Source organism: Podarcis raffonei, chromosome 8 (assembly GCF_027172205.1).
Source record: "Podarcis raffonei isolate rPodRaf1 chromosome 8, rPodRaf1.pri, whole genome shotgun sequence".
Taxonomy (NCBI): domain Eukaryota; kingdom Metazoa; phylum Chordata; class Lepidosauria; order Squamata; family Lacertidae; genus Podarcis; species Podarcis raffonei.
In genome coordinates, this window is record NC_070609.1 from 64,386,004 (window position 1) to 64,412,166 (window position 26,163).

The following is a 26,163-nucleotide window of genomic DNA, read 5'->3' on the forward strand; positions in this document are numbered from 1 at the left end:
GTGGAGACAGCTTCAAATTCCTTCTACAGTGGTACCTCGGGTTAATAACTTAATTCGTTCTGGAGGTCCGTTCTTAACCTGAAACTGTTCTTAACCTGAGATACCACTTTAGCTAATGGGGCCTCCTGCTGCCGCTGCACCACCGCTGCACGATTTCTGTTCTCATCCTGAAGCAAAGTTCTTAACCTGAAGCACTATTTCTGGGTTAGTGGAGTCTGTAACCTGAAGCATCTGTAATCCGAGGTACCACTGTATTAGCAGCCGCAAGTAAAGCAGACAAATCAATCACGAAATAAAGGACGAGCTTTTGAGACCCACAGAGCATTTTCTCAGCTCCGCAGTTAAAGAAGAAGGGTTAGGGAAGCACTGGAGGAAAAATGACAAACGAACCCCACCAAATCCAGCAGAGCTCTTCCAAGTTGTAAAAGGCCTTTTTTTTACATCTGGGCCCTCGGGGAAGATTGTTGTAGGGGGGCGGGGGGCGGTGTGGTGGTGGGGAGAGATGGCACAGTGGCCTGCTGCAACCAATTTGCAAGACACAGCGCTGATAAATCACTCCCTCTTGGATGCTTGCAGGGCAGCCAGAGGCAGGGCTGGCTGAGTGGGCAGCGAGGGTGATAAATGCCTCCTTAAGAGAGGGAGGAACACCAGCGAAGCTTGAAAGAAACAACAGTGGGATCTCCACACACACACACACACACACACACACACACACACACAGGCCCTCACTAGCACTGCTTGATCTTAACTAATTAATTTTCTGCAAGTTCCCAGTACTGCATTTTCGGACAAGATGCTTCAGTGGCAAAACCTGCGCCAAAACAGATTATCTAGATTAGTTTCTACCTGGCTTGAGGCCTCTTTTTTTCAGAATAAGACCGTAATAAATAAATAAATAAATAAATAAATAAATAAATAAATAAATAAAATAGGTGCACAAATCAATGCTCAAAACAGGACAGGGGGAGTGCTTTTGGGGAAGGGCCAAAGCTCATTAGTAGAGCATCTGTCTTGAATGCAGAAGGTCCTGGGTTCAGTCCTCAATGGCATCTCAAGGCAGGGCTGGGAAAAACTCTGGAGCATGGGTAGGCAAACTAAGGCCTGGGGGCTGGATTCGGCCCAATCGCCTTTTAAATCCAGCCTGCAGACGATCCGGGAATCAGAGTAGAATGTGTGCTTTTATTTAGAATGCATTGCTGGGTTATTTGTGGGGCATAGGAATTCATTCATATTTTTTCCCAAAATATAGTCCAGCCCCCCACAAGGTCTGAGGAACAGTGGACCGGCCCCCTGCTGACAAAGTTTGCTGACCCCTGCTCTGGAGAGTCTGAACTGAGCTGGATGGACCAGCAATCCTATTTAATTCAGAACTTTATTCAAACAATGAGGATGAGGACCTTACTTTATTTTTAGGGGAGAGACTTTAGCTCAGTGGCAGAACATCTGCTTTGCATGCAGAAGGTTCAATCCCTGGCATCTCCAGGTTGGGCAAAGAAATATCCCCTACCTGAAACCCTGGAAAGCCACTGCTGCCAGTCAGGGTGGACCATTCTGAGCTCGATGGACCAAAGCTCTGACTCAGCATAAGGCAGCTTCCTATGGTCTTATGACCACACAGTGGCTTTAAGATGATCAACAAGCCCAGAACCATAGAATTGTAGAGTTGGAAGGGACTCAAGGACCATCGAGTGCAACCCCCTGCATGGCACGATTTAACAGTAGCTCTGACCCTTCCTAGGGACGCGGGTGGCGCTGTGGGTTAAACCACAAAGCCTAGGGCTTACTGATCAGAAGGTTGGCGGTTTGAATCCCTGCGATGGGGTGAGCTCCCGTTGCTTGGTCCTTGCTCCTGCCAACCTAGCAGTTCGAAAGCATGTCAAAGTGTAAGTAGATAAATAGGTACCGCTACGGCGGAAAGATAAACAGTGTTTCTGTGCACTGCTCTGGTTTGTCAGTAGCGGCTTAACTCCTGCTGGCCACATGACCCGGAAGCTGTACACCGGCTCCCTTGGCCAGTAAAGTGAGATGAGCGCCGCAACCCCAGAGTCGTCTGCGACTGGACCTAATGGTCAGGGGTCCCTTTACCTTTACCTGACCCTTCCTGGGAAGGGAAGTCAGATTCCAGGAGATTTGGGGAGGGAGGGAAGGAAGGAGACCTGCTCACCCCTCCCGGTTGATGATGCCAGGTTAGATGCACTCCCCCAGTCACTCCGAGATGAACTGCTAGCAGGCAGTGAGAAGCAAGGAGGCCATATTCTTAGGACTGTAGTGTTGGAAGGGACCCCAAGGTTCATATAGCGCAAGCCCTTCAAAGCAATTTGCGGCAGGAAGTTTATCCACAGTTCTTTTACAAGGTGTGGGGGCATCCCTCTGCTGTGGGAGAATCGCAAACAAAGCCCAAACAGCGAATGCCAAAGCAAACCAGGGTCCCTGGGTGTGTGGGTGTGTGTCAGCAAGTCAACTTCAACCGCCTTCTTTTTGAGGGATTAAATGGCTGTTGGGGTTGGAAGAGAGCAATCGCTGTGGCTGTTTTCTCCTTTCCATTCAGAACCAAAGTGCCTGCCGGGGTGGGTGAGGGTGGGTTTGTGCATTGCTAGAACCCCGTGGGGCGGGACTGCCTGCGGGGTCTTTATTGGCAGCTGGAAAAGTTGCTGTGCTGTCCCTGAGCACAGCACCTTACTGTCCTCCCAAGGTGCCAGGGGAGAAAATTAAGGGGTGCATCCGTGGGGGAGGAGCTGAACACACTCATTGGGGACACCCACTTCTTACAGCCACACATGTCGCCTCTGTAGCAAGTGCACATCCATGCTCACCAGGCAGCCTAGAATCTTAAAAGGGGCTCCTCTCTGAACAGCGACATCCCGGAAGCCGTTTACTTGGTCACACTAGAGCATGACCAAGAAAGACGCAGGCTGCTTTTTATGTGGGCTATCAAGACATGGGAGAGTGTTGTCCTTTTTCCTGAAGCAATTGGATGTGTGCTTTTGGATCCAAGTCCTTTGGATCCAGGCCCGTTTAATTTGGTATGGCAGTCGTGACTCAGTGGTTATCAGTATGAAACCTGGGAGGGGTGTGCAGCCCCCTCCCTAAACAACACACCCGGTGCAACTGCACTTCCATCACACAGTGTCAAATTTTAAAGAGATTTCAGCCGTCCGTCTCCCAACAACCATACCCAGAGTGACTGAGGCAGCCCAGTCAGATGGGCAGGGTACCAAATTATTATTATTATTATTATTATTATTATTATTATTATTATTATTATGTGAAGTTCCTTCCCCTGAGAAGTGTGGCTGTCCCCCACACTTTTATTGACCTGGGATTCAACATTTCTTTCACTATGTAGCCTTGTTGTATTGTTTTTTTTAAAGGAAAAATGCAGTTTTTAGGTGTTCTACTTATCGAATGCATTTTTAGTATTGTGCACTGGACTTTAGGGTCAGGATGGTACATGAAGGAAATGAAACCAATTAATGCATCATATGGACTACAGAGAACACCTCAAATTCCATGGACTTCAACATCCAGATGAAAGCCTAGCCAGTGAATTGCATGTGCTTTAACCCATGCATCATTCTGTTTATGAGTAAGAGCATTTCCTTCTCTTCTACTCTTCCATGGAAGTTATACTCTTCCATGACAGAGGGGTCTGTTGATGGCTATTAGACAAAGCACCAAAGTCAGTTGCAGAGCATCTGCTGTGCATGCAGAACGTCCCTGGTTCAATCTCCAGGGAGGGCTGGTAGAACCTACACTGCTCCTGCCAGTCAGTGTAGACAACACTGAACTAGATGGGCCTGACTATGGGGCTTCTTCTTCTGTTCCCATCATCCATGGTGGCCATATGGAACCTTCATGTTCAGAGGCAGTCCATCTCTGAGCACCAGTTGCCCAGAAGCACAAGTGAGGAGAGTGCTACTGAGCTCAGGTCTTGACTGCAAAGCTTCTGGTTATAATAATAATATAATTTGGTACCCTGGTTGGATAAGACGGGCCACTGGTCTGAGCCATTATCAAGGTTTGTCTTATGCTCTTAAGAAATCCACTCTGACCAGGTGTAGAGATGGCCACCAACTTGGATGGCTTTAGAAGAGGATCCGACAAGTAAATAGAGGAGGAGGCTATTGGCCGCAATGGCTATGCTTGCCTCTGCTGTCACAGGATGGTACGAGTGGGATCATCAAGTCCAACCCCCTGCAATGCAGGAAGATGCAGCCGTCTCATATGGGAATCAAACCTGCAATCTTGGTGTTATCAACACCACACTCTAACCAACTGAGTTATTCAGTACATTTCTGAATAGCAGAGGCTGGGTATTGTAAGCAGGGAGAGCAACCGTTGCACTCATGTCCAGTTTGTGGACTTCCCAGTGGGGCATTTGGTTGGCCACTATGAGAACAGGATGCTAGACTAGATGGGCTTCTGGCCTGACCAAGCTGGGGGGGGGGGTTCCTCTTGCATTGCTAAGGTGGCCTCTACCATCTAAAGTCTCTAAGTACTTGAATTACGCAGTTACGCATGAGCATCTGGTGCTTTTTTTTTTTTAAGTTAATCAGAACCTTGCAATCTATTAGACAAGTGGTTCCCAAACTCCCTCCACTCCACAGTCCACTTGAAAATTGCTGAGGGCCTTAATGGTTTTTATGCCTGTTGTAGCAATTGTAATGAGCTGCACTAGATGCTGTATGATTATTAATTGAATCAAGATTAAACATCTTAATTCTAGCCTCCCATTGACTTTGCTGCTAATCCTCTCCACTCCTCTCAAGTGCGGACTCTTCCCTCTGTCAATACTGGCCCTTCCCACTCATCTTCTGAATGGACCACCAGGTCCTAAGAACAACCGCTGCTTCTTCTCAGATATGGGATCACAGTTTGGAGACCCTCTTAATTAAACTAACTGATTCATCAATCAAATGACACAGCCCTCATTCGCTGGGTGAACACAAAACATCCTCTTGGAGGAGCAACTACAAGAGTTTATGGCTGCTTCAGCGACTTTTCAGACATTGACAGCAGGTGCCCCCAGCAAATTCCAGAAATTCCTCGCAATGCTATCAGAGGCATCTTTGCAAAATGTCTTAACAAAGGATCAGGGCAATTAAGTGACCCTCCCTCCCCCACAGTTGCCCCCTCCCTGGCTTTACTTTACCCTTCCTTTCCTAAGCCAATGTCAGCTGAGGAACTGGCTGGTTGGGAGAAAGCTGGAGGGAAATGGGGCAGATGATGCCAATTTTGCAGCCTCAATCAAAGGCGGAAGAGTTACAACAAAATGCAATAGGATTACAGAATCAGGACCAATGCCAGAAATCAGCCCAAATCGACCGGTTTGCAAACAAACAAAAGCCACCATCATCATATTACATTGAGTACTGCAGGTGAGAGGAGCATGGACTCTGTGGCAGGCCTGGTTCACAGAGTGGGAGGAGGGATGAAGGGAAGACCCTAAAGACCAGCCCTGAAGCAGCTGGATCGTGCAAAGGCCCATCTAGCCCAGCCTCCCACGGGTGAACCAAAAGAGAAAGGCTTCGTCTTGAGAACTAGCAGTAAAGACTAGGAGTCCTTTGCGCGCCTGCTCATCCTCGCCACCCCACCCCTTGTAAAATCTCGACGGAGAAGAAAGAAACTTGCGGTGGTTTGGGAGAGGAGGGGGAAAGAGAGGGGGGAGTCGCATTCCTTGCAGCTTAGATGGCTGGGCTGAAAAGGAGGTCGCTCCCCCCACCGTCTTCGGCTGCAAAGGGGAGAGACCCCACCCTCCGCGGCCCCCAAAGAGCGCGCTGTCTTGCGCGCCCCGGAGAAGGCGAGGGGGAAGGGAGTGTCCCCGCAGGGAGGAAGGGGGTGTCGTCCCTACAGCACGAGGTGGGGGGTTTGAAGGAACCCCCCCTCCACCGGAATCCATATCCCCCTAGCATCTTGGCGCGCCAGCGTCCACGCGGGGCAGCTTACCTGCGAGAGCTCCGGGCTGCAAGCGGGCGCTTCGCTGCTGCCGCTCCTTCTGCCGCCGCCTGCCGCTCGCGCTCTTCGCCGCCGCCGCCTTCGCCGCCTGCCCGGGCTGGGCGGGGGTGGGGCGTGCAAGCGCATGCTTAGACTCCTCTCGCCGCCCCTCCGCTCCGCGCTCGTCCAGGATCGGGCCCGGGGGAGGCGTTGCTGGGGGTGGAGAGGGGGCCTTCTGGCCGAGGCGCTTTGGACACGCGGGGAGGGGGGGCTGTGCTTGTGTCTCCACCCCAGGGATGGTTCCTTTCCCCTCCCCTCCCCGTTCTCTCTTTTAGCCTGGGAGGGGGCGCACTTCCGAGCCGGTCTGTTTTCCCGTCCCCCACCCCCGCTCCCACCGGTAGTCCCGGCCGAAGATGGCGATGGCGCACCGGGAGGCGCAGGAGGCTCTCACTGCAGCCCCCATGAATCATCCCACGGGCGAGGAGAAGGCGCACGGCCCCACTTTGCATTGCTCTGATGAACTCGGGTCTCAGGAGCAGGCGAGGTACGCGAACGCCTCTGAGCATACGCAGAGTGTATCGCTTTGCAGTGCTCGTGCCTCCTTGTTTGCGAGCGAGGTGCGTGTGCCTCTAAGCATATGCAGAGTGCTTTCCCCGGCCACAGCAATGAGGCTTCATCGAGACCGTTCGCCAGCAGAACTGGATGTAAAATGAGGAAAAACCCTATCCTTTGTGACGCCCCCTTAGCTCGTGTCTTGAGAAGGCAGTGTGGTTGGGAAGAGGGTTGGGGGGGTGAGATTCCAGGCCCACTGCAGCCCTCACCCCTGCAGGAAGCCTACTCTGAAGACATCTGAGCTGCTAAGAAAAGAATGCCTCTTGGGTGGGTATTGCCCAGCCCTGCTGGCTCACTGCCTCCATAAGCGCAAAACTCAAATGTTGGCGACATAAACCATGTACAAATCCAAGCCAGCCAAAACAGCTGAAACGGAACAGCACTACCAGAACCCCCAAACTCACCCTTTTCAACAGCTTCTCCCAAAGAAAGCCATTAAGTGTTATTGGACACTGTCTGAAAGGGGGAGCACTTTGTTCACATCACGCTACAAAGTGTGTGGCAGGGTGCACTTCAATGTGGAGAGAGGGCAATGACATGGGGGAAGCCACCAAAAAAGGCTCCATCTCAGATGTGAACAGGAGCCTCAGGGAAAATCTCAAAGGCTGGCCAGGCGGATGGGCTTGCAAAACATTCTCTCCCTGACTTCCTAATTGTGCCAAAGAACCCCTCCAAGACTGAACCAACTTCCGGCAGTACATCAGCCTCTCCCACCAGCATCAAACTCAAGAGATGGCCAAGTGGACCTTAGAGGAAGTCACTCTTCCCGCCTGAACACTTCACCAAGCCTAGTCAGAAGCTGGAAGCTCTCTGAGCAGAATTCCCAGAAAGGCACTCTGCAGTGCACATCAGCTGCCAACACATAGGAAGCTGCCTTTTACCAAGTCAGACCCATTGGCCTGTCTAGCTTAGTACTGCCTACACTCACTGGCAGCTGCTCTCCAGGGTTTCAGGCAGGGAGTCTCTCCTGGCCCTACCAGGAAGCCATTAGGTAGATGCTTAGTGCTGAGCTGTGGTTCTTCAAGGAAGCAAAACTGAGAGATGCAGGAGCCCTGCCCCTTTGCAAAGGAGGGGTGTAAGATTTGGCTTTCCACTTGCTTCCCATGTGTTCGCTTGCAGTTTGCTGACCACATATGGATGCATAGCTAGGAGGAGGTCAGATTCTGGCCAGAATCAAAGCCGGAAAACAGATTTCGGGAATGAGTAGCCATCCTTGGACCTACCTGCTTAATTCGGACTAGGTGTTCTGGTCCAGAGAGTGTTACGCCTCACCATCTCAAAAGTTACACAAGGGAGGCATCCTCTTTTTTGGCAGGGGAAGGGGGAATGTTTTGCCCTGGCAGCCCTGCTTTTGCCCATAAGCCTGAGACGCATTTCTTTCATGTTACAGAAACTTCCCCCTTTTCCTGAAGGGCAGCCCTGACTCATCCTTCAAAATGCATCTTGATGTTTAATTGAAAGTGAAAAGCCAGCGCTGAGCCTCGCTGAGCTGCTGGAGACATGCGGCCGTGTTGCTAGGCTGGCGTTCGGCCGAGGGAGGCGCAGGGCAGAGGCTGCGCTCTTGAAGAAGCTGGCCGTGAGGCCATCTGCCTGGGACAGGCACTCTCAAGGAAAAAGACAGAAAAAGGGGGAAAGGGGCCCAGCCCAGATGAGCTTCCTGCCCTGCCAAAAAATTTTTGGCTGACGCAGCAGATGTGTGGCTTCGAAATCCCATGTGGGACCCCTGCTCAAGTCACCTCAACACCATATTCCAGGTACCAAAGACACACTTCTTTTTTACTAAAAAATAAAACAAAAACAAAATAACCAAGGTAACAGAGCAACTCCTGTATGAGGAAAGGTTGCAGAATTTGGTGGTACTTCTTTTTTAGGACAAAAAGCGAGTAAGAGGCAACATGATGGAAGTTTATAGAATGATGCGTGGCATGGAAAAAGTAGATACAGTGGTACCTCTGGTTACATACTTAATTCGTTCCAGAGGTCCGTTCTTAACCTGAAATTGTTCTTAACCTGAAGCACCACTTTAGCTAATGGGGCCTCCTGCCGCCGCCGCTCGATTTCTGTTCTGATCCTAAAGCAAAGTTCTTAACCTGAGGTACTATTTCTGGGTTAGCGGAGTCTGTAACCTGAAGCGTCTGTAACCTGAGGTGCCACTGTAAAGAGAAGCTTTTATCCTTTCCTTAACTCTAGAACTCATGAGCATCCAATGAACATGAGGGTTGGGAGATTCAGGACAGATAAAAAGAAGCCCTTCACATAGTTTAAGGGTCGGACAATGGAACTCACTCCCACAGGATGCAGGGATGGCCACAAAACTGGATAGCTTTAAAACAGGATTAGACAAATTCACGGCAGAGAGCGAGCTATTGATGGCTGCTAGCCATGATGGCCATGCATTCCACTGTTGGAGGCTGTAATGCTTCTGAATACCAGCTGCTAGAAACCACAGGAGAGGAGAGTGTTTCTGTGCTTGGATCCTGCTTGTGGGTTTCCCATAGGCATCTGGTTGGCTCTGTGAGAACAGGATGCTAGACTAGATGGGCCATTGGCCTGAGCAAGACTCTTCTTATGTTATTGAAGTGGAGGCATGCAGCATTATCCATCCCCAAACTTTAAACAGAAAAAGAAGGCTGTGAGCAGCATTGGAACACTGTTTACCAAGGAAAGGTGGCATCCCAAGAAATGATTATTTATTGCATTTATTTCCCACCTTTTCCTCCAAGCAGCTGAAGATGGCTTACACAGATCTCCCCCTCATTTAAATCCCTACAGCAGCCCTATGAGGTGGGTTAGGCTGAGAGGCAGCGACTGGCCCAATGTTATCCAACGAGCTTCATGGCCCAGTGGGGATTTGAGCCCTGGTCTCTCCCAGGTCCTAGTCTGACATTCTCACCATTATATACTACACTGGCTCTCATGATGACGATGATGAATTACCTTAGAAAAGCTTATCCCAGGGGTGGCTAATCTCAAACTTACATTTGTTGCTGAACTACAGCCCCATCATCCCTGGTCACCTGCTCTAAAAGATACTGTGGATTCCTGTAGATCAGGAAGGAGCTGGCCTCAGTTTTGTGAGATTCACCTGCTCACCCCCTCCTCCAATCCACTGGTATTTTAGAAATTATTTCACAAAATTTATACAACTGCTTGATGGTAACAAAGAAACCTCAATGCAGTTTGCAAAGAGAATAAAACAACACAATTATCAGTAAAAAAAACCACCCTGTTAAAATGACTCTTTAAATAATTCAAAGCATAAAATAAACAATAAACTAAAACCAGATTGGAACAGACCTCCAGATTCTACAGGGAGAAGAGGTAATTGGGAAGACGACCTCCCCATCACTGTAAAACAACACTTGCCAATGTGTCTCTGTCCATCTGTTTGTCACACACACTCTCCTCTGACCCTGAAGGACTCATCCACCCTCAGGGGAGGTTGCCTGCTGTGTCTCTGCAAGAGGTACTGTTCTGCCTTTGTTTCCACTTTCAAAGCCCATGTCTTAGCCATTGGGCATTCACACAGAGGCTTGATCTGGCCATACAACACTGAGGAATAGAGGTTGCATTTTAAGGAAGAAGTCCAAAGCTTAGCTTCTTTTAGGATGGACAGATGTAGGGCCGGGTGCTGCCCTTAGGAAGGTAACAGTTAAACACTGCACGACAGAGACACAGCAGAAGCTCAACACTGAGGGGTGAGGGTTCCTTTCTCCCACCTGTTATCTGCCTGGGTTTTGTCATGACTCATGCGACTGGGAATTGGGGGGGGGGGAGAGAAGGGGAAAGGGAGCGCTAAACAGCTATTTCACTTAGAAATGTCACTCCTCTCCATGACTAAAGCCACACCGCTGCCCACTCGAGTTGGGGCTATTTATACTCTGCTTAATTGCAAGCTCCCTGATGACAATTCCAGCTCTGAGCAGTGGGGCTGGGACCGTCTTCTCCCACGCTGATTTGTGGGTGGGGGAGGGAGAGAGAGAACTCCTCAAAAAGTGGTAAACGGCTTACATTATAGATACGAACAAATATGCTGTTAGGACCTAGGAACCAGAGCAGGCTTGCCTGCGCAGCCTAGGGAAATAACAGGCCTTCTGAACATGTGCAGAGCACCTCTCCATCAGCACAGAGGAAACATAAGCAACACAGAGCCAGAGGAGGAGGAGGATTGTCTAGGAACTTCAGAACCTGGCTGCTGGTTTTGAGACAGTGCAAACACTCAAGGGCCAAGGTGTGTGGTGTTTGTTTTCAAATTCAAAGTGGAAGCAAGGACAGAATGGCACCTCTTGCAGACACTTGCAAATAGCCTCCCCTGAGGATGAAGCCCTTCTCAATTACAGTCTTGGCTGGTGGTTATTTCCTAGGCATCCACAAACAGATTTCAGTTGTGTTATAGGAATTCTAAGGTCTTATATATATACAATAATTGTTCATAAATGTACAAGGCAAACACACATGGATTAGTGTCTGAAACAGTGCAGGAGAGCAATCCTGAAGCCATTTTGACTCTCGCAAATGGACCTCAAATATTTCTCTGCAAGGAGGAAGGAAATGGGAAAAGCTTTCTAGTTGTCTTTGGACTGTAGGGGCTTACACCTCCCTTTGCAAATACAGCCTGGCAAGTATCTGTTAAGCTGAGCAAACTATCAATATATGTAAGAGATTCAGGAACTAAAGGCAATTTCAAAAGTCTATATAAGAGCTTGCACACCATTGTTCGGGGTTCCTCTCCTCCCTTCCTGCATGGGGGGAGTGGGGGACCCTGTTGCAACAGTTTAATGAAGATCATGCTTAGCAGCTGCTTTGCTTCTCAATATTCTCTGGTTGGCCTCTGCTATTTTCTCCTACCGATAGAGAACCTACATAAGGACTCTATACAGGCTCTTGGATACACCATAAGGGATAAAGGAGCAGTTTTTTTCTTAGAACAGTTGGTAAAACTCACATTTCCTGTAACTCCAAGGAAACAGCAGCCTGTTTAACCACAGAAAGAAGCATAGCAACCATAGTTTTCCTTTTTTCTCCAGGTACTTTGTTCCTAGCTTGGTCAAGGGACACTTCCACTGACTGCACTGCTCTTATAAGATGTGAAACTTCTACAACGACCTGTAACTTTCTTTCCTTTTCTCCCACTTGCAGGAGCCCAAGCTTCCCTGGAACCAGTTGCCACTGGCCAAGTTGGGCTCATTCCACACTCAAAATGGTGGCAGGTCTTCCCTTTCCGCTTCCTGGCTTACTTACGTGGTACAGTGGTACCTTGCAAGACGAATGCCTTGCAAGACGAAAGGGTTTTTCGTTTTTTGCGTTGCTTCGCAAGACGATTTTCCCTATGGGCTTGCTTCGCAAGACGAAAACGTCTTGCGAGTTTGTTTCCTTTTTTCTTAAAGCTGCTTGAAGAGGTGCAGTTGTGATGGACCGTGCTTCGCAAGACGAAAAACATCGCAAGACGAAAAGACTCGCGGAACGAATTAATTTCGTCTTGCGAGGCACCACTGTATCTGTTTGTTTGTTTATTTGTTTGAATATTTATATACTGCTATGGGAAAAGATTCCTGCCTGCAGGAGCTGCTGGCAGTCAGTGCAGACAACACTGAGCAAGATGGACCGATGGTCTGATTCAGCATAAGGCAGCTTCCTGTGTTTCTATGGAGTCCAAGCCTGCTAGATGTTCCATCAGCTGTGCAAACGTCTACAGGTAACTCGCGATTTGCACACATTTAACTTGTATGCGCCTGGTATATTTAAGAAGAAGAAAATTAAAAGGGGGCAGGCACCCAGGGGAAAAAAAAACTTTGGCAATCCCATTCACCATTGCACCCTGTGTGCTTTGATTATACAAAATTTTGGTTTTGCATGCTATCCCCAGAATGTAGCCCCCTGCGTAAGTTGAGAGTTGCCTGCATATTCTACCTGCCCAAAGCAATTTAACAGAGACCCATCACTGAAATAAAGGCATAGAGTCTTTATTCACAATAGTCATTAAATAAATTAGGCATACATATACATATGTATAGTCAAGAGGAATGGAACAGGACGAAGAGAGACTGCCAGATAATAGTACAGAGAACAGCGTTGTTTTTTAGGCTTGTGACTGTCATGAAGCAGCTTTTGGTGTTTGCTGAGAGGAAGGGAAGGGTGTGAAACAAGAGCATAACAAAGACACAAGGCCCTGGAAAAAATATATGTGCTAATGGCCCCATCATTCTTCCGAGAGAATGCTAGTGCCTTTTTTGGGGGTGAGGAGAGCAGCCCCCGTAAGTGCAACGACGTTGTCCTTGTGTTGCCCCAGCCAGGTGTTCAGTTTGTCTGCATGTAACAAGGGTAGCCTGCCCAACAATCCTGGTGTCCTCCAGATATTTTGGACTACAAGCTCCATCAGTCTTGGAAGCCCAAGACATCTGGAGGGCATTAGGCTAGGGGAGGCTGGCCAGGATTTTTCAAGGCAAACCCCACCCCATCCCCGCAAAAAATAAAACCTTGTTAACATACAGTAGCCCTCCTAGGTGGAGCAGCCTTCAAAATAATGAAGCTCCATAACTCCCCAAGCAGGATTACCACCCCCAATCCCTTGTCCCGAAGCCCCCCACCCCACCTTTCCAAGGGCATCCCTGGCCGCCTAGCATGGCTCCTAATGTGCCAGTTGGACTATCTACGACAAGTACAGATATAACAGAATGGTGGCTTTCTCTGGGGTGCCATGAGGGCTCTATGTGCTACCGGTCAGGTTCTGCTATTGAAATGCCCAAAGTGAAGATTTCTGAGTGGATGTGCTGATGGTGGCTCTCTCCTCCCGGAAGGGGCTCCGGCTGAGATCGGTCATTGCTGAGTGAGCGGCTGGGTCTGTGCCTGGCGCTTGGCTTTGGTCTGGAGGTAGCGGCCTTTCCCCTCCTCGAAACGCCTCTTCTCATCTTCTGTTTCTACCTGCCGAGCAAAGACAGAACAGGTGTGGGCACGGTTGAGGTTGGATTAAGCTGGCCCTGGAACCCAAAGCACATGAGGGACAGGCAGGGTTTTCCCAGCCACTTATTTCACTGTGTTTAAATTCTTTGACAAAAGCGGTTCTCGTTGTATTCTTACAACCACTCATCCTTACGTTGGCTGGCTAGGTTAAGGGGAGGATCTTCCCTAGAGACATCGGCACAGACAGGAAACATCTGTCAGTCCTCATCCACAGCTGCAGGAAACCAAGGGGTACCCTGGGATCCACATTTCAAAATGTTAAGGGCACATTTCCAGTGGGTGTTTTGCAAGGGATGCCCTCCAGATCCTTGGAGCTCTCCCATTCCCTTCAGCTCCCTTGTAGGTCTCTTTGGTTCTCCTTGTAGTTTTAGCAGCAAAGAAAGATGCTAGAAGTAAGGGATGGTGGCTCAGTAGTAAAGCACCTGCTTTGCACAGAAAGTCCCAGATTCAATCCCCAGCAGCACCAGGTACAGCTGGAAGAGAACCCCAAAGAGCCATTGCTGCCGGTCAGTCTAGACTATACTGAGCCAGGTAGACAGACCAGTATAAGGCAGCACCTGATGTTCCTAGGGCTCTGATCATTTCATCTCCCAGCCCTTGTTTCTGGGTCCCAACAGAGCTGCTCACTTGGGGTTGCTCCCTGGGGTCTCCAGGCTCTGCTCCTTTCCATCTCAAACCCATGTTCACAATGGCTGGGCGGGGGGGGGGGTGTCAAAGGATGCAAAGGAGTGTCATTTCTGTTTTGCTACCTGCCCCTGCCTTGCCCCAACTCTCTGCTGGGGTGGTGGCAGCATTGTTTTTGCTGCTACTTGGAAGTACTGTATTTTATTTTGTTTCAGTGTTTATTAACATGAAATGTTTGCTTGCCATATTGATTTTAGCATGACTTTTCATTTAAATTGTATTCTGTTTTGCAACTGTTCATGCATCATCTTGATATGTTGTTAGATTTTATTCTGCATGTTGTTGTGTACTGCTTTGAGCATGGTCCCACCATGGAAAAGCATCATATATATAAATTCAGCTTGAATTCCACACAAACACTTTTTTTTTTGCTTGTTTGCTGTGGCCAAATTTACATGCAATTAATTTGTGATTGCTAAATGATTCCACATCGTTTGTGTCATTTTGGGGAGGGGGGAGTGGCAAAAAAGTGACGACAGTGAGTACACAATCACATTTGCCTGCCTGAACTCTGTTCCTGTTTGAATCCACATAATTTCCGGTACTGTTTCCCATTCTGATGAGATTCCACAACAACCATACCTCCCACAAACCCCACTTCATTTCACATACCTAAACATCACACACACTGAATCACACTGCCTCGCGGACCAGCAACAACTCCATCACTGTAGACGCAAGGCAGAAGGAAAATTCTCACCTGCAATCATATTTGCTGTGGTTCCTGCATTGCAGGGGGTTGGACTAGAATATCCCTTGGGTCCCTTCCAACTCCACAAGACTATGATCTGCTCTGTGCCAGCTGGTCATTAAACAAAGAACTGAATTTGTCCCCAAGTGTGATCCTCCTGCTTCTCTCCCTGTCCATTTCCCCTTGTGTTTTTTGAAAATTGTATGCCTGAGTGGGCAGGGTCTGTCTTGTTTTAACTGACTGTATGTAAGCCAATCCGGGAGCCTTTTTGGCTGAAGAGTGGGGGGTCCAAGTGCTCCAAATCAATAAAACAAGAATCTGCTTGATTTGCACACTCTCCCCCAATACAATACTTGAGCCTGCACAGAATCTGTGGTGACTGAAGGGGTGGGGGCAAAGAGGGACAAAGGATCGAGCTCTGGCCTTGGCTTTGGCAAGTCCTTGGTTTTCCGATCCCCCGTTGTACATCAGAGACAAGGACATTCCTGGCACACCTGCCAACTGATGCGACAATCCCATTTGCAGGGACGTGTTTTACACACAGAGGACTTGTGGCTGAACCCAGGTACTTAATCACTTGTAAAAAGGCACATGCCAGGTGGCTGGCAGGCTCCTTGGTGGTTTAGTCAGAGGCAGCCGGGGGATGTTTCTGGATCACAGTGGTTATTATGCACCAGCCTGGCAGGACGATTCCCCCAGGAAGAGTGGTGGCGCTAATGAATCACTCCCTTCCAACTGAGTCCTCTGTGTTTATCTGCTGCCAAGTAGTGTAACATTATCTTCCAGATGGAAGGGAAGATCTTTGGCCCTGCATTGCTGGATAAGTCCCTTGCCCCCCACCCCAAACATACATATGTCACTCAGGAGCTTCCAAGAGGCACCTGGTTGGCCACCACAGCAAAGCCAGAGCTGGAACAGATGGGCTTTTATTTTATTTGTTGCATTTATATCCCACCTCTTCCTCCATGGAGCTCAAGGTGGTGCCATGTGGTTCTCCCCCTGCTCATTTAATCCCCACGACAACCCTGCAAGATAGGCTGAGAGGTGGTAACTGGCCCAAGGCCACCCAGCGAGCTTCATGGCCGAGCAGAAGATTTGACCCCTGGTCTCTCCTGCGTCCTAGCCTGAAACTCTAACCACTACACAGCGCTGGCTCTTGGCAATATCCAACTGCAGGGCTTTCCCAAGCCCCCTTCCCAAACTTGTCCACCTTTCACCTCGATTGCTCTTCCTCCTCTGCCCCTTTCGCCCTGAGGGGGCCTCTCATCCTGGTGGTGAGGAACATTGTGACTCTCTGAGGATTTCCTTCCCCCATTATGGAAACCATGCAAACCTGCAGGAATCACTCACTTTGGGGAATTTGAGCACACTGTTTTAGAATGCTAACACTTAACAGTTAATTCAGCCAGCACTACAGAATCTCCAGTTGAACTCTGTGCTGTTATCTTAGCTGCCTTCCCCAACCTAGCTGATGCCCCCCTCTGGTGTTTTGGACCGCAACTGCCATCCACCCCAGACACCATGGCTTGTGCTGATGGGATCTGTAGTCCAAAAACAACTGTGTGTGGGGTGGCACCAGGCTCAGGAAGGCTGAACTTGGTTTCAAGCCACACATTAATGGAAAGTGTGTGTCACTTTCTAGTTTTGTCATGGAAGCCTGTGATACAGAGCAGAGCCCTGGTGGTGTTGGTGCTGCTTAACCCCTTTCCCCAAAGAGCAATTCCCCACTTGATGTAAGAACATGAGAAGAACCTGCTGGGACATCCCTGTGGCCCATCCAGCCCAGCCTCCTGTTCAAGCACCTCCACAGATGACAATCTCCTGCTACTACTGTACCGTGGTACCTCGGGTTAAGTACTTAATTCATTCCGGAGGTCCATTCTTAACCTGAAACTGTTCTTAACCTGAAGCAATACTTTAGCTAATAGGGCCTCCTGCTGCTGCCGCGCCGCCGGAGCAAAATTTCTGTTCTCATCCTGAAGCAAAGTTCTTAACCCGAGATACTATTTCTGGGTTAGCGGAGTCTGTAACCTGAAGCGTATGTAACCCGAGGTACCACTGTATTTCAAGATCTTCCTGTTGTTGGTCTTAATGCTTTTAACAACATGCCCCCCCCATTCCCCTTTTAGCATCCCTTGCTGTCTGCTTGCACTTCTTTTGCCAAAGTTCTCTTCCATTTGGACAAGGCTTCTGCTTTTTGAAGGAAGCCTCCTTGCCTCTAATAGATCCTTTGACTCTGCCCATTAACCACACTGGCATCCTCTTGTGCTTGTGGTACCTTTCCTGATCTGCATTACACACTCCTTTCTACCAATCTCCTCGTTCTGAGGACTTCTTTGAAATCGAACGTGACAGTGCTGGATTGTCTTGGTAATTGGCCATTTACATGGATATTTAATTTAATAGTACTATGGTCACTGTGCTCACAATTGGCTCAACAAACAACACTGCTATAGGCACCTGCAAGGTGTGTGTGGGGGGGCTGCGACAAGAGCTTGGAGGGGTAGGAAAAGGTCCACCAGCCCCCTCCTGGAATTTGCAGCTTCTTGGGACTGCTTTCCATCAACAAAGGTTGGAGTAAGTTCCATGCAACTGTGTCTAATATGAACCTTGGCCTGCATTAACTCTTCCCAGCATCATAACGTAAGCCCAGTTTCAGAATATTACAGGTGGGTGGTCACCCAGCAAGTGACATTTGAACCTGGGATTTCCTGGTAACCCAGCCTCATATGGCACAGTTCAGCAGCAGCACTCCTCCCTCTGCCCCCTGCTGAAATGACCCAGTTAAAATGCAGAACGGCCACACAGCTTGAAGAATTCCTGCCAGCTTTGCCCCATGCCTGCCAACCTTCCCCCCCCCCCTCCGCAGGAGACCAAACTAAAAAAGTCACCACAGCGCCTTGCATTGCAACTGCCTGGAGGCTGTTCCTCTCCCCACCCCCAGAAGACCCAGAGTTGACCTAGAGAGAGCATATTTTAAGATGGAAAATGGCAGGAACTACCCCCCATAAGCAACTGCAGCTAAAATTCCGACACACCCAACCATCCCCTGCAGAAGTTAACTCAAGCCAGCATTCCTCCAACACAATTGGTGGTTAATCAGAGCCAGGCCTCAAAGCTCAGCCCTGGAATTCAGAAGAGGATCCTTCCCTTTATTTACCACCACTGCCTCCTGCTGAGATTATACCTACTGAAGCCAAACAACCCTGGGGGACAGGAGTGGGGCTGACCCAAAGTCAGCTAGCAAATCTGGGCCTGTCCTCTCCCTATTTCAAGCTGTCATTGAATCCTTCAAGATTGCCTCTTGGGATTAGGGGCTGGAAGCATGGCTCCACAGCTGAGCTGGTTTGGGTGCATGAGGTCCCAGGTCCAACTTTGCCTCCCCCCTCCCAAGTTTAGAGATGTGTTTGTTCAGCTTAGATTTCAAACCACGCCTGTGGAACCGCTGACCAGCAAATTCTTAACAGGCCAACCAACTTTGTGAGTGTGGCTCAGGCCAGACCCCCATTCTGGCAGCTCCAACATCTGGAGGGTGCAACTTTGCCTACCCCTGGGCTAGAGAATGGAATGGCCTGGGTGGCTGGGCTGATGTTGGATCAAGGGAGGGAGCCTGCACTATGTCAGTCTTGAAGCGGAATGTGGGTGGAGAAAGCAGACAGGCACTCATATTAATAATGAAACTGATCATGTGCTAAATTTCATAACCTCACAGTTTGCCTAACAATTTCCTAGCAAGATGGGCCAATATTATTCATGAGACGGGGTGACAGCTGCTAATTTAGACATCAAAACAGTCTAAAATATTAAAGGGAATCAGACAAATCTAGAGAGGGAGATCGATAAATGACTGTTGGGTTCAGAGACCACAGAATATCCGATGCTGCGGAGGGCGGGAGAGACAGCTGTTGCCTTCATATCCTGCTTCCTGGTTTTTCCAGAGGCATATGAGTTGCTATAGCTGGGAGCAGATATCCACACCAGAGGGGCTTTTGCATGGCGTTCTAGGGAGCTCATGGGCAAGGCAAGAGTTGAACTAGGGGGCTCAGTCTCTTAGCCAAAGGTAGCTTTGGAACCCTGCCCCAAGGGACAAGGAATTGGCTACATGGGCCATGATGTCATCCTTTGGACACCTACATTCTAGGACTCAACATTTAATTTGCCTCTCAGGACTCGCTGCCCTCAAACAGGCCCACCAGCAGTATGTGGGCACAGCAGATCAATGGAAGATCTCGATTCTCATTAACTAGGTGTTAGGTGCAGCTGAACCCCTGGTTAGATGTGGTAGTGAGCTTTGGAGAAGCACTGAGCAGCAAGCAGGAGGAGCCCAGTTTGGTTTGGCAATGCGAAGCAGCCCTCGACGTGCCCCCTGGATGCCACAGCAGCGGGGAGCCTGGGATGAGAGACCTTCGCCTGGAAACTGCACAGCGGACCAGCCTCAAAGACAAACACATCAGTTCAAGGAACTCGGAACACTGCAATCCAAGAAGATTAGCATCTCCGCACTGCTCAGCATGGGGTGGGGAGCCCGTTTGCCAGAAATTTAATTCTGGCTCGAGGGAATACAGCGGCTTAGAGCAGAGGCAGAACAGAACCCTGGAAAACATTAACATACAGTGAAGCCACCTTCCTCCGAGTCAGGCTCCATTGCATCCATCCATCCAGCCCCAGCTTTGTCCACTCTGACTGGCAGCAGCTCTCCAAGGCCCGAGAGAGAGAGAGAGAGAGAGAGAGAGAGAGAGAGAGAGAGACCTTCCCAGATGTTCTATTGCAGGTGTAAGGGATATAACTTGAAGCCTTAGCCATGTCAGTCAGTCCCCCTTCGCTTCTGAACTTCCGGGACTTACTGAAGACTTTATTCCAGCAGGCATATTAACTGAGGTCTGATTTTATAAGTTTTAACCTGATTTTTAACCTTTTCTGTATTATACTTTTTGCACACCGCCCAGAGATGTTTCTACTTAAGCAGTATGTAAAGTGTTTAAATAAATAAATAATGGCTTTAGGGAAACATAACACAATGCTAGCCAGGGAGTTGTGTGTTCAGTTTGGCTGATGCTGGAAGCTGGAGAGAGAAGAGACAGGCGTGCTCTGTGCTGGAGGGACCTAAAGATGTGACTTGGGGTTCCCCTAGAACCCTAATGGGGAAGAAGCAAGGTATGTTGGGGTGTTAATGCTCCCATTGGGGTTCCTATGGAGAATAAATGCTTTCCCAGCTGGCTGATAACATACTTTCAGCTGCCTCACTATGCAATTGTTGTGGCCGTTTTAAGATGTTGTTTTGCTGTTATTCCTCTTGTTGATGTAAGCTGTGGCTTGGAACATGGTGTGTAAGAGTGGCAAATAAATATATAAATTTTAGGCTACATCAACGATCTACTCTGCCCTGATCATACCCCACCTAGAGCCCTGTGTCCGCTTCTGAGCACCACAGTTGCAGAGGGATATTGACAAGCTGGAAGATGTGTAGAGAGGACAACCAAGATGATCAGGGGCCTAGAAAGCAAGCCTGATGAGGAACAGTTGAGGGAGCTAGGTATGTTTAGCCTAGAGAAGAGGAGACAGAGAGGTGATATGATAGCCATCTTCAAATATTTAAAGGGCTGCCACATGGAAGATGGAGCAGGCCTGTTTTCTGCTGCTCTAGAGGGCAGGACCCAAATCAATGGATCCAAATTACAAGAGAGTCTGACTAAACATTAGGAAGAACTCTTGATGGTAAGAGCTGTTTGACAGTGGAAAGGACTCCTTCGGAAGGTGGTGGTCTCTCCTTCATTGGAGGATTTTAAACAGAGGTTGGATGGCCATCTGTCAGGGATACTTTAGCTGTGATTCCTGCATTGCTGGGGGTTGCGCTAGATGACCCTTGTGGTTCCTTCCAGCGATGCGATTCTATGATTCTATGAAACACACAGGAAATAAATCAGAGCCTTGGCCCCGCCAACAGCCGTATAAGAATGGAATGTTACATGAAGTGGAGCTGAGCTGACTTTAAATTCCATGAAGGCAATAACAAGCTCCAGAAATAAAGAAAGGAAGCACATTTTGGGGGGATGCCCCCCATTTTATAGCACCAAGAAATTTAAGTGGGGTGTATCTGTGTGTTTCGTTTAATGTTAAGAACAAATTATATAAACACTACTCCGATAGCAAAACCAAGCCGAGTCGACTAAATGCTTTGAAACACCGGGGGGCCGGGGGAGAGTTGAGTGCTGTTGGAAATCAACAAGGCATAACATATTAATCGAGGAACAACTCTCTCACTCAGCTGTTTCTGAGCGGCTGAGTGAAGACAGCTAAAAATAGGCAATAAAAGGGAAACAGGACTGACAATAGTGGGTTGGAAAAGTAAACCAGGAAGACTTTTTGGGGGAGGAGGAACGTTCAAACATCGATAGAAGCTGGAGGCCGTTTGGCTCCAAATTCTGCATCAATCCTACCTTAATGCTTATAATTAAAAAATATTTCAAGAGACAGTAATGGGACAAACACTGTAGAAACGGTTAGGTGTTTTCTTATCATGGGTTTTAAGGGGACTCTTTGGAGACACTAAGGGTGGACAGAGAAAAATATACAAGGTTGCCAGCTATGTATGTTCACCAAAGAGGCATGTGTATTGAGTGGGATAAATGATGGTGGTCCAGCGGAGAAGCGGGTAGGGTGTTTAACCCTTTCTCAGCCGATTCTCACCCACAAATGCTCCACCAGATCATTTTTTTAAGAATGCCCCCCTCCCTGTCTAAGCCAGGCTCTGACTGGAAAGAGATGTAAACTCAGTGGAGGGGAAAGCAGTCAAGAGGTGGAGATGCGGCAACTGTTGGGAAGAATTGATGGGCCCAGGAGAGATTATGCATGCCTCCTTCCCTAGAAATGCCCCTTCTGCCCTCATATTTGTGTTAGGTTGGCAGAAGTGGGTCTGGGAAGCTACACTTGCTTAGGTAGCAACATGCAGTTATGGTAAAGGATTGGAGAAATAATTCTAGAGACGTGAAAATCGTTTGAGGGGGGCATCTCTTTCTCTCTCTCATTCACTCATTCACTCACACACACATCTTTTTTGTTCAACTGCTTTCTCTAGCCAAATAGGTTTGGCAGGTTGCTGTAAAAACAAAACAAAAAACCCCACAAAAACCTGTCAAGCCCATTTGGTCAAGGGCAAAACCAAGATGAACTCTCCCCCCCCATACACACACCATGAGCAGTAGATCTCTCTTTCAAACCACTTTCAGCTCTCTGAAAAAAACAAAACAAAATGTGTCTTTAGCCTAATTTAAGCAGCTTCTTCTCTCTCTTTTTTCCATGCTGAATTAAGAGAACAAGATTTTGCTGGACGGAACACAAAAAAGCCCCAGGGACATTGTATAAAGAGCTCAACTGCGTAAGACACATCATCTCTGACAAACGAGAAACTTGAATCCATGTGACCTCTCCACCCTGGAAGCAGAGAGGGAAAACACAACCCTGGAGGGCGTTCACAATGCTGCGTGTTTTGTTTAAACAATACATTGAAATGCAGCTGGAAACGGCTAAGCAGGAGGGTTCTGTGTTTGCTTTCAAATGCTTCTCACCAACAGCGGGAGTGCAGTCTCCCAGGATGCTTAACATCTCTGAAGTCATCTAGGAACATGTGCCAAAATGAGGGGCGGGGAGAGAGAAGAGAAGGACTCGTAGCCAAGTTCTGCAGGACCAAAAGATGGGAGGGGGGACTCGTAAGGCTTACCACCAGCTGTGGGACAGGGAGCGGCCTCCCCTCCTTGCTTAGGGACACATAGGTGAAGAATGCACTGACAGCCCGATACCGCTCCTGAGACTCGTCCACAAAGGGGTCAGCATCCACAAAGACCTCGATCTCCATGGACTTATTGCTCGTGAAGGTCATGCGCCCAGAAATTGTGATCACACTGCCTGTAAGACACAGAGGAGTTCATCACGCTTGGCCCACAGTAGTTCATGCCTGGGTTACCTTCAAGACTGGGTTACTGCAGTGGACTCTATGTGGGCCTTCCCTTGCATCAGATCCAGAAGCTGCAGTTTGTGCAGAATGCTGCGGCACAATTGCTAACAGAAGTAAAGACTTGTCCACACCTCTGCTCAGAGATCTGCACTGTTTGCAGATTTGCTCCCGGGCCAAGTTCAAGGTGTTACTATTGGGATACTAAGCCCTGAATAACATGGGACCAGACTACACCTGCGAGACTGTCTTACCCCATATATGCTCACTCAACCACTTCAATATGCAGAACTGGCATTGTTAGGAGCATCACCTGTTCCGCTTTTATAAGAAATCAATCTTTTGGCATGGCAGTACATGCGCTTTGGAACTCCTAGCCTACTGACACCAGGCAGGCGGTTTGACTGTACTCTTTTTGGTGCCTGCTAAAAGCTTTTTGGTTTAGACAAGCCTACCCAGATATTTAGAATGCAGATGTCTTTTTAGTTTGTTGCTGGTTTGTTTGTTTTTTTAAATGTTACTGCCTTTACTAATAATCTAGTTGTTTTATTCTTTTTGTAAACCTTTTTATTCACTACAATCATGCAGTATATAAATTTTATGAAATCAACCAGGTTCTCCAACAGAAGGCAGAAAGGGCAGGTGAGGGGCCAGAATGCCAAGCAGCACTTTTGATGCAGGGAATCACACAAGATGAGCTCAGGGAGTCTCTCTTATGGCACCACATGTAGGTTCATAGTGGTCAAGCAGCTCCCTTTTAAATAGCAGGGTCCCAAGGAGGAATTCCATGCTTCTTGAGTGTTTAGGTCCTATAAGAACATCGGAAGAGTCTGCTGGATCAGGCCAAAGGGGATCTATCTAGTCCAGCATCCTGTTTTCACAGTGGCCGACCAGATGCCTGATTAGGAAACTCACAAGCAGCATCTGAATGAGAGAGTCCTCTTCCCTTCTTTGGCTTCCAGCAACCAGCATTCAGGTGCATTGCCGCCTCTGACTGTGGAGGAAGAGAATAGCCATTGTGGCTGGAAGCCATTGCGAGCCTTCTCTTCCACACCAGGCGTTGTCTGTTCAAAGCAAGTCTTTTACCAAGGGTAAAATCAGTAACAGCGAAATTCATGTCAGTGCCATGCACAGCAGCGCTTTAGGTACGTGCAAGAGGTCCAGCAATGAAAAGCCAGCTGGGGAGGAGAGAAGGGTTCTGGGTGCCAAGTGGAGTTTGGCAGCTCAAAGCTGTTAAATGGTATTGTCTGCAGCTATCTAGGGTGGAAAAAAGCTGTACTTTTAACTGTCCCCCCCCCACCAAAAAAGTTCTGCAAGTTGTTTGGATCCTAATGACAAGATGAACTTTTACCAATTAAAGCAGGTTTGTTTTTCAATTTCCAGTTTGATGTCATCATTTGTACTAGATAAAAACCAGTAGAACAGAGCTTGACTTAGAAGCTACAGGCACTATAAACACTATAAAATGAAACAAGCTGTAAGAGGGCAACTCCAGCTTGGGTAGCTTTTTATTTATTTATAACTTCTTCTTTTTTCCAAAGACAAAGATCTTGTCCAGTGCTGGGGGAAGGAAGGCGCTGGCAGCGAGTCAGCAAATTCCTGAGAAGCAGCTCTGGGGATCTTTTCATGGGCATCGCTGGGAGCCGCACAGCCAGGCAAGATTGCAAAACTGACCCTTGTCAGAGATGCCAAAGGTGTTTCATGCCATTGTGCTGTCAAATCCATGGGCCGGTCCCGAGCAATTAACATGAGGGTGATGGAGCAAGACGTCAGAAGTAGCATTATAATCTGCAAACTGCATGCTGGCCCTGAAAAGTTAGCTAAAGTTCAGTGGATACAAAGCTCATTTTGAGAGGTGATACGATAGCCCGCTTCAAATATATGTAGGGCTTTCACATGGAATCACATTTAAAGTTTGTTAAGCAGAGTTTGGATAGCTGTGTGCTAGGGGTTCTTTAGCTGTGATTCCTGCATTGCAGAGATAGGGGATAGATGACCCTAGGGTCCCAATTCTACAGTTCTATGATATGGGGGAATCTGTGTTCAATTCACAGCTCAGCTGTGGCAGCAGCCCAGCGCTGATCATGGGTTAGTGTCCTACCCTGCTTAACACATCACAAACATGCTGACAAGACCTACCTGTCATCTTCTAAGCAGAGAAGCCACAGAACTGCCTTGACTGTGATTTGCTTGTTGCAGTTGCACCAGTAAACCATGGTCCTTTACACACACACACACACACACACACACACACACACACACACGGAAACATTCATTGCTTTTGTATCCCCACAGTACTGGGGATACAGTACACAGGAACAGCGGGGGGGGGGGGATGATTCAGCCTGCAGTCTCCCCCTGCGAACCCAGGCCTCTACAAGCTGACCTGATGGCTACAACATTCAGCCTATTTTATACCTGCCCCACCCACCCCCCTCTCTGCTGCTGATCTGCCTGATCAAGAATTCTGGAGAACTTTAGAGGAGAGAGAGAGAGCACCTGCCTTTCCCCCCAGACCAGGTTTCAAAGTGACTCACATGGACTGAAACAGCACAGGTAAAATGCAAAAAGCTAAAAGCACACATAAAAGATAATTATTATAAAGTAATTAAATTCTAACAGTTGTTGTTGTTGTTACAAAAACCCTATCTACTGAAAGTGTGCCATAATTTTCACCCATTTGGCTTGGTCCCATTTGGCTGTAGATTTTTGGAGCATCTTAGGGACCAACACACAACCCTCCTGATTTTATATTTACTGTATCTGCCATGACAAATCACTTGTTCTGTAATATTTGCGTCTATTATTTTGTTCAGATGCACATACTAAGTGTGTCATAAGTCATCTTGATCTTTAAAAACAAAACATAAACAAGCAAAACGGAAATGTGGGATAAACACATTTTCACTAATTAAATGAAGCGAAAAATGCATTAACGGTGAACTTTTAGTTTGCAGCACCATCATTTATTCCATGGCGGCAGCCGGGGTGGGGGTGAGGGGCAAATTAACAGAAAGGTACCATTTTCCAGCAAAAGCTATACATTCTGTGCTCTAATTTGTTCATCTAAGTGGCCTACAGATTATCCAAAGCTGGTTTAGACTTTGCAAATAGATGTCAAGCAATCACTCAAGTGAGGTTTTCAAACACAGGGATGACTCATGGCTCACTAGGACAGACCCATCTAGCCCGCCTTCCTGCTTCCCACAGTAATCTATCAGATACCTCTGCAAAGATCGCAAGGGGGGCTTGAAAACAACATCCTGTTCTCGCTGCTGTTGCTTGGCAACCAGAACCCAGAGGTACACTGCCTCTAAACATGGAGGCTCCATAC

The 26,163-nt window shown here is 48.2% G+C and overlaps 2 protein-coding genes and 1 long non-coding RNA gene across 6 annotated transcripts in view; 1 reads left to right on the plus strand and 2 right to left on the minus strand.

The window, feature by feature from the left end:
• GPR153 (G protein-coupled receptor 153) overlaps nt 1-6,046 on the minus strand; it is a 30,250-nt gene extending 24,204 nt beyond the window's left edge. The window contains exon 1 of the mRNA XM_053400434.1: nt 5,947-6,046. The gene's annotated coding sequence lies outside the window, so the exon portion shown is untranslated. The remainder of the gene's footprint in view (nt 1-5,946) is intronic.
• A 323-nt stretch (nt 6,047-6,369) lies between these two features.
• LOC128419576 (uncharacterized) lies at nt 6,370-12,311 on the plus strand. 2 transcript variants are annotated; one of them, XR_008331875.1, is made up of 3 exons: nt 6,370-6,478; nt 7,937-8,300; nt 12,095-12,311. It is a non-coding gene; the product is annotated as an uncharacterized LOC128419576 (long non-coding RNA). The 2 variants fall into 2 exon arrangements; XR_008331876.1 differs by lacking the exon at nt 12,095-12,311 and adding an exon at nt 11,695-11,771.
• Nucleotides 12,312-12,493: 182 nt separating this feature from the next.
• Nucleotides 12,494-26,163, minus strand: part of ACOT7 (acyl-CoA thioesterase 7) — a 62,649-nt gene continuing 48,979 nt past the window's right edge. For all 3 annotated transcript variants that reach the window (XM_053400435.1, XM_053400436.1, XM_053400437.1), the window contains 2 exons: nt 22,599-22,783; nt 12,494-13,467 (listed from right to left, as the gene is read on the minus strand). In XM_053400435.1, coding sequence (XP_053256410.1) covers nt 13,363-13,467; nt 22,599-22,783 — 290 coding nt within the window. In that variant the 3' untranslated portion in view covers nt 12,494-13,362. The remainder of the gene's footprint in view (nt 13,468-22,598; nt 22,784-26,163) is intronic.